General features: G+C 44.7%; 4 protein-coding genes across 4 annotated transcripts; 2 read left to right on the top strand and 2 right to left on the bottom strand.

Annotated features, from left to right (window-relative positions):
• Positions 1 to 404: 404 nt before the first annotated feature.
• On the bottom strand, positions 405 to 1,730 carry L199_004056 (uncharacterized protein; the record flags this gene model as incomplete). The annotated part of the gene is made up of 5 exons (XM_064889784.1): positions 405 to 777; positions 959 to 1,128; positions 1,208 to 1,215; positions 1,298 to 1,368; positions 1,516 to 1,730. 5 exons carry the CDS (start codon positions 1,728 to 1,730, stop codon positions 405 to 407), a joined length of 837 nt encoding a protein of 278 aa, XP_064745856.1.
• A 459-nt stretch (positions 1,731 to 2,189) lies between these two features.
• L199_004057 (uncharacterized protein) lies at positions 2,190 to 3,567 on the top strand (the record flags this gene model as incomplete). Its single annotated transcript, XM_064889785.1, has 5 exons — positions 2,190 to 2,313; positions 2,386 to 2,483; positions 2,554 to 2,637; positions 2,747 to 3,458; positions 3,536 to 3,567. The coding sequence occupies 5 exons, from the start codon at positions 2,190 to 2,192 to the stop codon at positions 3,565 to 3,567; spliced, it is 1,050 nt and encodes a 349-aa protein (XP_064745857.1).
• A 1,777-nt stretch (positions 3,568 to 5,344) lies between these two features.
• On the top strand, positions 5,345 to 10,373 carry L199_004058 (uncharacterized protein; the record flags this gene model as incomplete). Its single annotated transcript, XM_064889786.1, has 9 exons — positions 5,345 to 5,506; positions 5,568 to 6,177; positions 6,247 to 6,399; positions 6,459 to 6,564; positions 6,616 to 6,827; positions 6,883 to 7,955; positions 8,022 to 9,548; positions 9,639 to 10,082; positions 10,167 to 10,373. 9 exons carry the CDS (start codon positions 5,345 to 5,347, stop codon positions 10,371 to 10,373), a joined length of 4,494 nt encoding a protein of 1,497 aa, XP_064745858.1.
• Positions 10,374 to 11,152: 779 nt separating this feature from the next.
• On the bottom strand, positions 11,153 to 13,736 carry L199_004059 (uncharacterized protein; the record flags this gene model as incomplete). The annotated part of the gene is made up of 6 exons (XM_064889787.1): positions 11,153 to 11,613; positions 11,693 to 12,122; positions 12,188 to 12,354; positions 12,422 to 13,256; positions 13,324 to 13,624; positions 13,687 to 13,736. The coding sequence occupies 6 exons, from the start codon at positions 13,734 to 13,736 to the stop codon at positions 11,153 to 11,155; spliced, it is 2,244 nt and encodes a 747-aa protein (XP_064745859.1).
• Positions 13,737 to 14,750: the final 1,014 nt, after the last annotated feature.

The raw sequence follows: 14,750 nt of genomic DNA on the forward strand, positions 1-14,750 counted from the left end.
AAACAAATTGATTTACTGCAAAAGTAAACGAACAAGTAATTCTTACTTTCGTATTTTCGTATTTTCGTACAAATACCAGATTACATCTTTTCATCTGTCGTTAATTCGTCATTCATCATAAGGGTGAATAGTGTAGAATGTGAAAGAAATACCAAATGACAGACATTTTATTTCTAGAAAGAAAAGAAATAAGAATGAAGAGAAACGAGCATGTACTGTATTGTCGTGACATGATATGTTACAATGATAGAACGGATTTGAGGTAATGATACAACACGTATTGATGAAGTGATTGAATGACTAATGAACATGATTGTATCCACAGCTCATGTGACTAGAACGCCTCTGGATTCGCATCTCCATCTCACCAACTGCTTTAGGTCTTCCCCTCTTACTTTTATTCCTTACTCATCAATAATAATAGCATCACCTACACTCCCCCCTCCTCCTCCCGCAGGTACATTATTCAACCTAGTCCTCTTCGTACCTCTTCTCTCACCACCATTGCCATTAGTCCCATTCACGACGGTACTTCTCGAACTATTTCCTAAAACCTGTATCGATACATCTCCTTGACCTTCTCCTTCATCTGAATCGGAAGCTAGATCAATCGTATCTCGCGTAGAGGCAGGTCGTCTCGTTCCTGCTATCTGCGGCGTGGGTGTTGACGCTGAGGCCGAGGTGGTGGAGGAAGGTCGGTTAAGGAGTTTGGGGCGGGAAGTGGATGCTTTTGTAGTTGGGATGGGTGGTGGAGGAGCTTGTTTGGGTGTCGCGTATCTAAAATTTGAAGTGAAATCAGTCAATGTTGGTCAATACTCTTTGGTCAAAAGGTGAAAACACGATCACTTCAAAGGGTTATTCTAGTTAAGAGTAAGAGTAAGAGTAATAGTAAGAGTAAGAGTAAGAGTAAGAGTAAGAGTAAGAGTAAGAGTAAGAGTAAGAGTAAGAGTATACTCACTTCTTTACCCATTCTCTCGCCGTCGCATCGTGTTTCTTCCTATCCCTCTTGTATTCCTGTGCGATGGCCGGTACAAGTGGGTCGGCAGGGTTAGGGTCGGTCAGTAAAGAAGAGAGTGATAGGATCACTTTGTATAGTGACAAGGCAGGAGACCAGGCGTGTTTGAGGAGCTAACAAAGAAAGCATGAGGTAAGTAAAGGAAATGCAGACGACGAAAATTGGTATACCGAAATTGAGTTCATAACTCACATCGAGACCTATGACAGTATGATAGAGGTATGATGATCAGCTGGTGATACGCGAAAGGCGATGCATGGTATAGCTCTTGTTATCACTCACATATGGCTCCTGTACTTGCTATATTACAGTGATATACTTTGGTGACGAAATGTAAATGAGGTGGCGAGAATCTGAAATACAAATACATGAAATCAGCAACATTCTTGAATGTATTGACGAGCACCGACCGAGTACACAGGCCCTAATTCCGAGATGATCACGACCATGACATGATATGGCAGAATAAGATCTGTGACCAGTCGAGTTTGGATACTCACGGATAATCCTCTGGTACTTTAATATCCACCTCGAAAACCCCGCCTTCATACGGACTATTCGTCGGTCCAGGTAAGATAGCCTTCCAATTGAATATGTTTGATTCGTTCGGCTGTAAGCTTATCGCCCCCAGGTTCTCTTTTGACAGGTCCGCTATTTCCTTCTTGATTCGCTTGGTGGCCATTCCTGGTGCCGAGGCGGAGGGACGAGGTGGCATGATGGGTGGGTGGGGGCAGGAGTGATGGAGTGTCGGCAGGAAGGAAGAGTATATTGTGGGGTAAGATGGGCTACAGGAGTGGAGCAGACGATTGGTAATTGTGATGTATCAGTAAAGATGTTGTGGTCGAAGATGGGGCATGAGATGTGAAGTTGAATTGCAAAAAGTTGACAGTTGAGGATGGATGAGGTTTTGGATGGATTAGGTGGACAAATCTGAGTACGCGAGCACCAATCAGCAAAACCATGTGTTTGCCACGTTGTTGTGGGTTGTTGATCGGCATCGGATACCGGCTTGAATTGTTGTGAAGAGTACACCCTTTGTGGGTTCACATACATGTTGAGCAATACATTCAGTCTCAGTCACCCTTCCACATTCGTGAGCAAGATAGTCAACCTATCATAGATGGCATATTCGTGTCCTTGACATAGCGTACTCGCAATAACACTCCAACTGGAAATGGCAGGATCATCGGTGCCTTCTGGCACTTACCCCGTACAATTCTCACCCTCTATCAACGCTCAAATGGGGGTACAATCAAAGAAGAGGCGAAGGGATGAGAATGAATTGATAGCTTTCAAGTGTAGGTCTAGCATATCACTTATTCAATGAATCACGAAGAAATCACTGAACATGTCATTCGACATACTCTTAGACGCTTTCAAGCCTGCTTCCATCACTCAGAACACCCCGGGACAGTATCACGTCCCTTCGGGGATAGGCGGCAATGGTCAAGTGGTATTTGATACCTATGTGAGTGTATACTCTGTTCAGCTGTTCGACAAGCATGAATGTAGCAGCTGATATATGAATCGAAATGTAGACCGGGATCCAACAAGTGTTTGATGTGAGGGAGGAACACAGTAAAGCTAGGGAATGTGTGCTGGTATGGGATGACGAAGCGAAGGTGAATAATCATTCCGTTATCTCCCATAGTGTATCCCACTATCTGAATTATCTCTTTGTCCTTATATGATTCAATAATCGATATTGACCAATTTCGCTATGGCCATCAGTCATTCACCCTTCACGCCTTACCATCCACTCTTCACTTGACCCTCAATAGATCAACGTCCAGAAACAAAGCACCCTCCGTCACTTCCTCCACGTCGTCGAAATCTATCCCTCTGGCCAAGTCAAGTACCCAACCCCAGAATGACGAAGACGACGGTACGGAATCGGTCGATACTACTCAAACTCAAGAGGAAGCAGAAACTCTTCGACCTAAAAAGAAAGCCAGACCGTCTGCTGCTCAGACCCAAGTTGCACCACCAGTGGTGACGAGGCAAACTAAGAGTGGAAAGGGTCTACCGAGGAAAAAACCTTTAGAATCCGCTCCTATACCTATGTTATCTTCTTCAGCTTCTAATTCTACTTCTGCAAAGGTCAAGAAGAGCACGACTAAAAAAGCTAAAGCGGGGACTGGTGCAAATGGGAAAGGAAGAGGTAAGAAAGGTTCAGGTGTAATGGTCGAACCTCCCACACCGACCAAATATAAGTCATCTGAGTATATCGAAGATTCGGATGAAGAGATACTTGCTTCTGAATCGAACAACCCACCTGCTGAGGAAGAAGAGATGGATGAATTTGCGAATCTCCTAGGACAGAGTTTGGCTCAGGGTGATGAGTTTGATGACGAGGATGAGGAGAGTGAGGAGGAAGAGGAGGATGAAGAGTTGGGTGGGGCGAGGCTGGTCGTTGGTAGTGGGAGTGGGACGAGTCGACCTGGTAAGTCGATTTTCATCCGCTGCTGATCACTGAGGTCAGGATGGGAAGCTGATATGTCGGTGTTGATGTTGGGGTAGTCATCGAAGATGATGGATCTGAGTGGATATAATCTACCACCGAATTATATTCTGGTTTTAACGGGTTTGTGTGGAACGGAGCCTCCCTCATGATAGATGAGCCTATTGGATTGGACCAGATCTGCCTTGTTTCATGTGCAATCCCCTTCATCTGTCTGGATCTGTTTACCTGGTAATTGTACAAATCAAAGCTTTGTACTTCTGTAATGTAATCATAGTTGGTGTGATTTTATATGTACATTGTATACCAATCTGTCTTCCCCATCCGATCTAGCCACTGAATTCCGCCAATGCTATTTATATAACATAGAATGTACGATTACGATGCCATGTAAATTCAAGGATCTTCTACATCCACATATACTGCTCGAACCCAAGCAAAAAGAGATAAACGCAAATAAGCCAGTCAAGTGGAAAGTAACCCAGCATTGCATTGCCAACTTGGCAAATCTGCTTTGAACACGAGTGCCTCGCATCAGAGTTATCACATCGCAGGTGACATCATTTGATCAGATAGATGACTGAATGTTATATCATGTTTTCTCACTCGGATCAGACGCGTAAATGTTTGGTGATGAATGAGAACATGATTTCCTCTTATGTGATTTCTTGATCTTCTCCGGTGTGTTAACGACGCGTTTGGTTTTCACTCTCTCTCTCTCTTCTCTGCCACTTACACTTACTCACACCCCCACCCCACCCCTGAATTCATGTACTACGAGTACTCGTTTATTGTTCCTCAACATATAGCACATTACATGACATTGAATAGCATAGCATAGCATAACGTGTACCTAGCGACTCATATCGAGTACATTACATCTCGCTCATATCCCATTTCGCCGATATCATTGTACGCGACAACCAAAGAGATAGATATAGGCTGGTCCTTTTGATATTGTGTTATTGTGTTAGATACGCACGGGTCGGTCCTTTGGTTCAACGCTATATACACCATCAACACTACCCCTTGAAACGATCATCAACACCATCCACCATCCACCATCTACCATCTAAACAGCATCCATCCCTCATACGGTCGAACGGGATATCACTCACCAGCCAATAATCGATAACTCCGCCTTTAACGCTACTGTCTGCTTCATCGCAACACAATCACGACTTTTATGGTCTAATGAGAATCAATCAGCTCTACATCGACTAGTAATCAACGACCCCTTTGACGAAAACAGGAATCACTCACCACACTCCATTTTCGACAGGTTAAATCTCTTCACTCGCCGAACGCAGAACGGATGTCAGTATAGTCAGCCTCTCCTTCCACTTTCGACGACTTTGAACCTGTTAGACTAGAGCAAGAAGAAGACCCGAGGATGTCGCTGTTCAAGAGAAAACAGTCCAAGGAGAAGGATGTAGCGCATTCGAATGATATGGGTCCAGGACCAAGTCCACCTTTGAAGTGAGTCCTCTCGTCTCTCGTCTCTTGTCAATATGATCAATATATCGGCTTGGAAGTAGACTTGAAGAATGGTAATAAGATCATGAAAAATGAATATGTAAAGGAGACAGAAGACATGGTTGCATTATACGCAGCGGGCCCTTCTACTGTTGTAAACCTATTGAATAGGAATACTCAACATGGCCTGGTCTCAGCCTCCTGATTTGATATCCTTCTGATCCTCTCATCTTCGCGTCTTCATATACTGGAGCTCCATTCAATGTCTCACCTTGCTCTCTTACCCATACTTTGAATGTAGACATAATGCTGCGAAAATATGCTGTTGCTGACTATTTCATCTCACCTTCGATCCTCTCTGTCAACCTTTACATCTCATCACTGAAATCACAATGACGACACCCTCAACCCGACGTAAATCGTTCTCGCGATATAGCAATCCCTCTCAGATTGCAGGGATGCCCAACCAACCTCAACGGCCATCGGTATATGCTGGACCTCAAGGGCAGGGTACTCCTCCCATGGCTAATGGGAGGAGAATGACATCTGGTCCGGTGAGTTTACTGTCTAAACAATCATACAGTTACAGAACTTATATCTAATGTCTTCCCTCAGATGGCCCCCGGTCCAGGTCCAGGTTCAATGATGAACGGTCCACCACCACCTCACAACGATCATTCGTCTCCCCAGACTGCCCAAGGTCCACCGCAGAGGTACAATCAACCTCAACCGCCGCCTCATCCTCAGGCTCAACCACCTCAACAACGTATACCTAGTAATCCCAATGCTTCACCTGTAGTCTCCTCTTCTGGTTCAGGCCCTCAACAACAACCGCAACAACAACAACAGCCATCGGCATTAATAAACAATACATCGTATCCATGGATGACCCGACAACTAGGATTATACACGCCTCAAACTTCACCTCCCTCAGCACCTCAATCACCCTTCCCGCGATATGGTCTGAGCGTTCCTGCTTTCCCATCCCATTCGGGACACATGTTGATTTTCGGTGGATTAGTTCACGAAAGAGTGAGAAATGATTTGTGGTCGATGGATATAAGGAGTTGTGAAACCTTACCAGTGAAGACCAAAGGTGATGCGCCGATCCCCCGGGTGGGGCATGCGAGCGCAATGGCAGATAGGATCATGATTGTTTGGGGAGGTGATACGAAAGTGAATGTGGATGACCCACAAGATGAAGGTTTATATATTTTGGATCTTAGTGAGTGATCTTTTATGCCTTAACAAACCCAAAGAATAATACTGATAGCTTCTTGACGATACCGCACAGGATCCCAAGAATGGACGAGCGTGCCTGTTCAGAAAGGTCCGGTGGGGAGATACGGCCACGCAGTATGTCTCGTCGAAGGGAAATTCTACGTCTTTGGTGGGCAGGCAGATGGAGCTTTCATGAATGATCTTTGGATGTATGATATCAAGCAGTGTAAGTGATGACCAACTTCCATCCCCATTAATAACGATATTGAATGAATTTTGTATTAGTATCCGGAAACACACATCGATGGGAACAGATACAGTACACTACGCCTGCTCCGCCCAGACGAACAGGTCATATATTAGTTGCTGGAAACAACGGTAAACTATATCTGTGAGTTCTGATTGGATCTCAATCACAGTATCTTGGCTAATGTACGACCAGCTTCGGTGGTACCGACGGTAATTACCATTACAACGATACTTGGTCTTTCGACGTCGCTACTGGTGCATGGTCGGAACTGTCCTGTATAGGATATATTCCATTACCTCGAGAAGGACATGCTGCCGCAATAGTAGATGATACGATCTACGTCTTTGGTGGACGAGACGTAAAAGGGAAGGATTTAGGTGATCTAGCAGCTTTCAAGTTATCCAGTAGGTTCAGCTTCATGTGCACGTACAATTCCATTGACTGACATACTCCTCCCAGACCAACGATGGTACATGTTCCAAAACATGGGCCCAGTACCTAGCGCTCGATCAGGTCATGCGATGGTAGCTGCCGCAGGGAAGATCTTCGTAGTTGGTGGAGAAGCCAATCAGGCTTTGACTGACGTTCGAGATGACCCTACTGTAATACATATTCTCGATACGGGTAAAATCAAATACCCACCTGATACTCAACCGCCTAGAAATCCTTCATCAGTCCAGAATCATCAGTCTCCGACTCCTAATCAGCCTCAACCAAGCCAGGAGCAATTACAAAAACAGGACACTCCGCCTAAAAATGTCCAGCAACGAGTCAACGACACCCCTCAATCGGTCAAACGTGGTCTGCCCAACTCTAGCTCGATAGATAGTCTCTCCAGAGCAGCTTCACCTCCTGGTAATGGTGAAAGACTTCCACCTAATATGCAACCGCTCGGAGCGACCTTGCCACGATCTGAATCGGGTGATTTGAACCAAGCTCAAGCTACACCCCGAGCGAACGTCAATGGCGGTGGGCCACCCCAAAGACCAAGAAGAGAAGGTGATGAGGAATATCGTCGAGCGATGTCACCTGCCAATGGACCTGTATCACCTTCCAATGGTAATTTCCCCGGCGGCCGAGTCACTTCGCCTACACATAACGGTCCTGCTTCGCCACCTTCCAATGTCAAAACCGGGTTCAACCCTTCGGTCTTAGGGACCAGATCGCCTTCGCCCAGGTTGAGGATGTTGGACGGTGAGAGACCTGCTCCACCACCTGATGCGTTCTATTATGGTAGATCACCCACTTCTGCAAATGGCTTTGCGAATAATCGACCATCATCTTTATCTGGTGCCCAGGACTTGTTAAGGGAGATCAAAAATAAAGAACATGAGATTGATTTAGGCAAGAAACGAGAATTGGCTTTGAAAGTGATTTTGGCGAGAGCTGTCCAACAAGGTTTCGTCACCGGTGAAGAAGAAGATATCAGTTTACCTGAGAAGAATGAGGAGAGTGAAGAGAAAGAAAAGGAGTTGATACATAAGTTGACAGATGCGCTGGTCAAGCTGAAACAGGACAAGGCTACGATTCAGGTGAGTTGACCTTTCTTCATGGTGAATGTATGATCTGTGGCACACCTGATGATGCTTTGTACACAGAACGACATGTTAGCTCAAATTCGACTGGCTTCTGAAAAAGCGATGGAAGCTGAACGATTGCGAAGAGGAGCATTGCAAGAAGCTGCTTTCTACCGAGCTAAAATCGCTACGCTGGAATCTAATTCACCAATCGACTTGGCAAGAATTGAGAAAGAACGTATAGTGGAACTGGAGAAACAGATTGGCATCATCTCTCTGGCCCATGCCTCATCGCAGAAAGAGTTGGAATCGGTTTTCGAGACTGTCAATTCTGTTAGATCTTTACATACTGCTGCGGCCGAGAGAGAAACCGAGACTCTGAAAAGAGCGGAGGAGGCTGAAGAAGCTCATCGAGAGGCTGTTGAGGAGATCGAACAGCTGCATGAGAAGCTTTTGGAGAACGAACAAACTCTACGTGAACATACCGAAAAACTTATAACGCTCTCTTCGACGGTGCAACAACGTGAAGCTGAGAAGGACCACCTTCAGACTCATCTTGAAGAGGCTATCAAGGGACGAGACGAGAATATAGGGTTGATCGAACAAGCTCAATCCGCTTTGAAAGCTGCGGGACTCAGGACTACCGAGATGGAAGGTTTATACGAAAAAGCCAATGCGAGAGTATCATCCCTAGAGGAGGAGCTGGCAGAGGTGAAAGCTGAACTGGAAATCAAAACTCGCGATGCTGAGATATCCGAAGAGAAATATCGAGAGGTGGAAAATGCCTGGACTCAATCTCGTGAAGAAGCTGATTCGCTCCGTGCGGTAACTACCTCTAGATTGGGTGAGATATTGGATTCTCACAAAGAGATGAGGGCGGACGAATCTCGATATTCTAGAGGATACCAAGATCAGATCAAGGCTTTAGAACAGGAGACCGAATCATTGAGGAAAATGTTGAAGGAAGCTGGACAAAGGGTTGATTCTGCTGAATCTGGAGTTTCTCATCATCGATCTAAAACCCGTGAATTAGAATCTAAATTACAACTGCTTCGAGGTGAATTGAGAGGATCGAAAACGAAATTGCTAAATTTACAATCTGAAAATTCGAAACATAAAGAGATTCAATCTGTGAAAGATAAAGAATTGAAAGAGAAAGAAATCCACCTAACCGATCTGGAAACTCGTTCGACAGTCCTGAGAAATTTGCTGGCTGATCATGGGATTGCAGTTTCGGATAGTGATTTGGAGAAAGAACCTCCTTCTGCTACTTCTCAGCTGGAAACTCAATTGCGAGATCGAGGTAGAGCCAACGAAGCTGCACAGAGGGAAATTGAGGATTTGAGAATGAGATGTGAAGAAGCTGAAGATAAGGTTGAGAGTTTAGGAAGATTGATAGAAAGATTGAAAGATGCTAGATCACCTACTGCCTCGTCGATGCGGTCGCCTACACCTACGGGTGATAGTGATAGACGTGTTGGGGAATTGGAGAAGAAGATGAATGATATGGAGAAAGAACATAAAGAGAAAGTGAAAGCGGTTGAGAATGATTATCAAACTGCTGTTAGGTATGTCAAGGGTACCGAAAAGATGTTGAAGAGGATGAAGGTGAGTAAACTTCATATTCATGATGTGTTTTTGGTCATTGGTGAATTGATGGATGGCAGGCTGATAGTTCTGTCTTTTGACGGTTTGTAGGACGAATTGAATAAGCAGAAAGCTACCAATACGACCCTTCAGAATGAACTTGATTCAATCCGTGGTCAACCCGGTACTCGTACTAGGGATTTATCGTCCTCAGGTCGATCATCCACTCCATCATTGTTGAATGAGACCAACGAGTTGAATAGGAAATTGAGCTTGTTACAAAATCAACATTCCAAATTACAAGAGGATTTCCAGGCTTCTCAAGATGTTCTGAACGCTCGTAATAGGGAGGTTGAATTGTTGAGAATGAGAGTGGAAGAATACGAAAGGGAGATTGAAGTTTTGAGAGAAGATTTGGATCAGGCTAAACAACGGATTCAAACTTTACTTGAAGTTGGAGTTTCATCTGGAGATGATCAAGGAATGGGAATGGGGATGGGAGAGACGGAAGATGAGGATGAAGGTAGTGAAGAAGCTAGTATGGCTTTTGATAAGGTTAGTTGTTCAGTGTCTCATACTAAAACCAGTTAGGATATAGGCAGGATATAGAAGCTGATATTGGTGGATGATTTTTGATAGTTTACAAAAGAATTGAAACAATGGGAAAGATCAAGATCACCAGGTCAAGGTGATCATGATGACGACGAGACTGATCATGATGATGATGATACGGCCCATCATCATATTCCAGGATCAACTTCTTCCCATAATCAACATTCCGCAAGTGGACATGGTAATGGACATAGGAGACATAGTTCCGAGTACTCGGGTGATTGGGTACAGTAGATATATGGGATGAGATTAGTATACAAACAGTTATCAAAAGATTGATCAATTTTTTGTACTAAAATCTCTTTTCTTCTTTCATTCCTTAACTTTTCTTTATTGGTACACTCGACTTATCAGCCCTTGGTTTTACTTTTGAAGTTCTATTCACATTATCCTCCTTATTGATCTTCGAGTTTTGTTTTTGCTTCTTCTTTTTTAGTTTAATTTAGTCTTGTTTCGTATGATTTGTGTCTCTTTGCTCTCTTGTTCTCATTTAGTCTATTTAACGAATATATTTATTTACAGTACGTCACATCAAATTGTTTTATTTGGCTTGGGGTATATTGGCTTTGAATATTTTGAAGATCGAAAATTATGAACTTGAATGAATTTAGTATGACCCGCTTTTTGTAACTTACAAAATATGGGTTCATCTGTAATAACAGGTAGTGAATTCACAGCCTCTGACGTTTCGAATCCGAACGACTTCAACTGCATAGAGTACCCTAATATACGAACTATCATATTTCATACACGCACAAACGGACACATTCAATATACCTTACAACCCCGAGGAAAAAAGTGACACAAACTGAATAAAAAATACTGATACGACCTGAATGAAAAACATGTTTTTGAATTTTGCGTTGCTTTTTGCGATTGCGAGGACTCCTTGACCCTATATACTGTATACCTATTTATCGTACATGTATATGAATTTGAGAGAATATTGTTCTCCCGACCGATGAAATCAAACCAGTCGAATATCCGATATTCAAGCTTTCATTCTTGTTGCTCTACACCTCTTTCCATCCTTTACCATCTTGACTCCTCCTTGATCCATCCCCATCCGTAGTCGACGAGACAGGTTGACCAAGATCGAAGGTTTTGGGATCTGCTGTAGATCTTGTGAAATCGTTGATATCCTCCTTATGTTCAGTTTCAGCTTTATCCTCCTCATTGCCCAATACGAATTGAGGTCTTTCTGTCTCTTCTACCTGTCTATTAACGTTCTCATCATCATCGTCATCCTCATCGTCATTATCTCTCGCTCTGACGTCGTCAGGTCGTAAGGCATCTAACATCCTCTCCGCACCGTCCGGTAGAGTAGGTGCGATAGATGGAGCGAGGACCGATCGAGCAGTTCGGGTAGTTCGTACGGAGGCGGCTCGAGATGGTACTCTCGCTAATTCATTTTCTGCTGGGGAGTCTACCGCAGACGATTCGGGAAGTGCTAATCTCAACAGAGAAGTGTATGCTATATTCATCAATCACAATGGTCAACTTAAAAGATTCATACTTTAAATTATTCGATACGAAGGGAAAAAAGGACTTACGTTGTCTACAGACTGGACAATACCAACCCTTGACCTTCTTCTTTCTTCTCTCTCTACCTTGCGTCGTGGTCCCTCCAGCAACTTGAGCAGTTGTGTTATTGCCACTACCACTACCACCCGCACCTGCGCCATTGCCATTACCAGTAGGTGTAGCGTCTGCTCCGGTGTTATTTTCTGCATCCTCCCTTCGACCCACTTTGCCGCCCGCACCATATTCAACCATACCTACTGCACAGTCCCGACAGACCACCAAATGACGACAGGGGAGTAAGACGACGTCCCTTGGCGAGGTCAGACAGACGATACATTCGTTAGGTGTTGATGCGTATGGATCATCTTGAGTGGGTGGGTATTGCGTATTGGAAGTAGATGAGGTAGAAGTGGATGATAGACCATATATCTCCTTGAGAAGGAAAGTGTGCGATCCAATCTGATGAATGACCAGATCGTCAACACAATGTAACATCAACTGAGTGAGTAGAAATTTGGACGTACGACCGCCTCTCTCCTTGCTACTTTGACCACCCAGACTCTCTTTCCTGGAAGTTGACCTTGTTCAGGTGGTTGAGTGGTATTGGTTGTGGAAGCGTTGTTGTCCGTCACCCAAGTACCACTTATAAGTATATGAGTGAGTTGAGCGTTTTTCCTTGGTAATGGCTCGCCTGAAAGAAGAAATTGTTAACATGATATGTTTGACGTCTGAGGTGGACTTGTGCAAATCGTACTCACCTTCAGGTCCAACACCGTCAATCCGGATTAACAACCTCATTCCTTTTTCTACCGTTTTCTTCTTCTCATTTGCATTGTCGCCCTCACCTTGAGTTTCTCCATTAGCAGCGATTGGTTGACCATTCGCATCGAGTCGATTGGTCATCTCGATACCCGTTGCCGCTTCCAGATCTTGTTCCCTATTTCTCCTGAATAAACCCCTTCGCCATCTACTACCACTTGTCGAATCTTCTCCTGGGGGTGTAGTGACAGGTTCAGGGACAGGTACATTTTGAGCTTGATTGTGAGCCACGGTGGCAGCAGCGGCTGCATCGGTTTGTTGTTGTTGTTGTTCTTCGATTGGGATGATAGCATCACTAAGGTCCAAAGCGGAGGTATGAGGTAAAGTGAAAGATTGATTAAAACCACCTTGATGTAATCCCGAGTAAATAATCTTAGGTTCGTTATCGTGATCTTCCACTATACTTTCTTTACCTTCTACGACACCCTCACCGTCGACATGAGTAGCAGGTGTACGAGGTGTAGGGTAGATCTCCAATTGTACTCTGACTAAAGGAGTCGTAGCATCATACTTGAATGATAAGGTGTGTAGAGGAGGAGCATTGATTATTTGCGTTTGGACTGAATCTCGCTTGAAATGACCTTGACTTGAATTTGCACCTGAAATAGAATTCCGTGTGGGTGATGAGGTAACAGCTGCTACGGTGATATCTTCTTCGGGCGCTTTATCGAGCGATGATCTGCCTTCTTCGATTGCATTCTCAATCTGATGCAAGAGCAAAGTGGGTCGTTTTAAGTTGACCAATGCTTGGAGGGTTGTGGTGGCGTGTAGACCCTATACGACATATCAGCATTTTAAGACTATCTCGTCGATTGCTATCGCCAGTGGAACGATCTCTCACCTCTTCATTCTTACTTCTCTCCACCCACTCTTTCACCTTCTCCACCCCAATCTCCTGGTTCTTGTTCTCCGTCCAACCGGGTTCGTCGTCCTCACCTACGTCCGGTCCGAAAATCGTCTCTCTCCTTCTCACATTTTTATTATCCTCTCCAGCGCCGTTGTTACCGTTGTGATTGTGAGTGTGATTATGATTGAGATCGACTACCAGGGTCTGTTGCACTGGGATGGTAGTGACCACGGGCCTTCTTGAGCCAGGTAAGAGCGAGGGGGCACGTAGTCTACCAGATCGAAAGGGTCCAGAACTATGTGGGCTGGATATATGAGCATCTGTGGGAATATGAATGACGATGTTGTGAGGACTCACTATGCATTTGTGTACCACCCCGAGGTGAGTGTAGTGGATGATGTGGACATAGTCGCGGGGGATCGAACGGAGTGATGAAGACTTGAGATATGGCAGCCAAGCAAAATGGCTAAAAGTAAAGAATCAATGGGACTGAGGGTGACTGATACTTGTTCTCGATGGTGAGCTGAGAGTAGAATGGGTTTTCGGTCCGGCGAATAGGTGGGTATCCGATGACCGAATAACGAATAAACCAATGGCTATGATTGATTCCGACACAGCCTTGGCGATATACCAGTATATGGATGAGCAACTGATAGTAATGGGCGATGACGAGTGCTGATGAGATACGATACGATGGACGTTGTGTTCAGAAGCCGATTAAAGGAGTTTCAGTTTCAGTGGCCAGCCAGTATGAGTATAGAAAGGAAATAGCGATTAGCCCGTTTTGCTAGTGAGTCATTCTCATTCCCCGTTAGACTGCAGTTGTACAGTCGACTTTCCGCCACTCCGTCCATGTACGCTGATGAGCCCCGCGCCTCGCCCTTCCCTTGTGCGCGGCCAGCAGTCAGTCAATACGCTAATACTCGGGGATCTAGGGGAGCGCTTGTCATGATTCTTTCATGTGGCACTTGCTCTGTCCTAGCTTCTCGGACCATTTCTGCATACCCCTCCGACACAATTAGCTATATCCATACAGACAATTCATGCAACCCTCCGCTTTTTCATTCAATGCATCCCATTGCACAAGAAGCAATCCTGCGATCAAGGCCCGGTCGGTTCTTGAGGAATTCTCCATATGAGAAGATGGGAGGTGGCACTTTGCAGGGTCAAAAAACTTAAATGATGACATGTTTAGACTCATGATGTGAGTTGAGAAAGAAATTCGAACGCAGGTCTGTGACGGATACACGGATTACTCTAGTAAAAGGCGAGAGTATTATTCGATACTGTGTCCAACACCCTGCTAGGGAGAAGAACGCATATTTGGGATATATATACGCTTCTGCCAAAACCGCGCAATGCTGGAAATGCTGGTCTGGAGTTGAAGGTAACATGCTTTGAGACATGTAGGTCTATCTTCG

This window comes from Kwoniella botswanensis, chromosome 1, assembly GCF_036426115.1.
Source record: "Kwoniella botswanensis chromosome 1, complete sequence".
In the NCBI taxonomy this organism is placed as follows: Eukaryota; Fungi; Basidiomycota; class Tremellomycetes; order Tremellales; family Cryptococcaceae; genus Kwoniella; species Kwoniella botswanensis.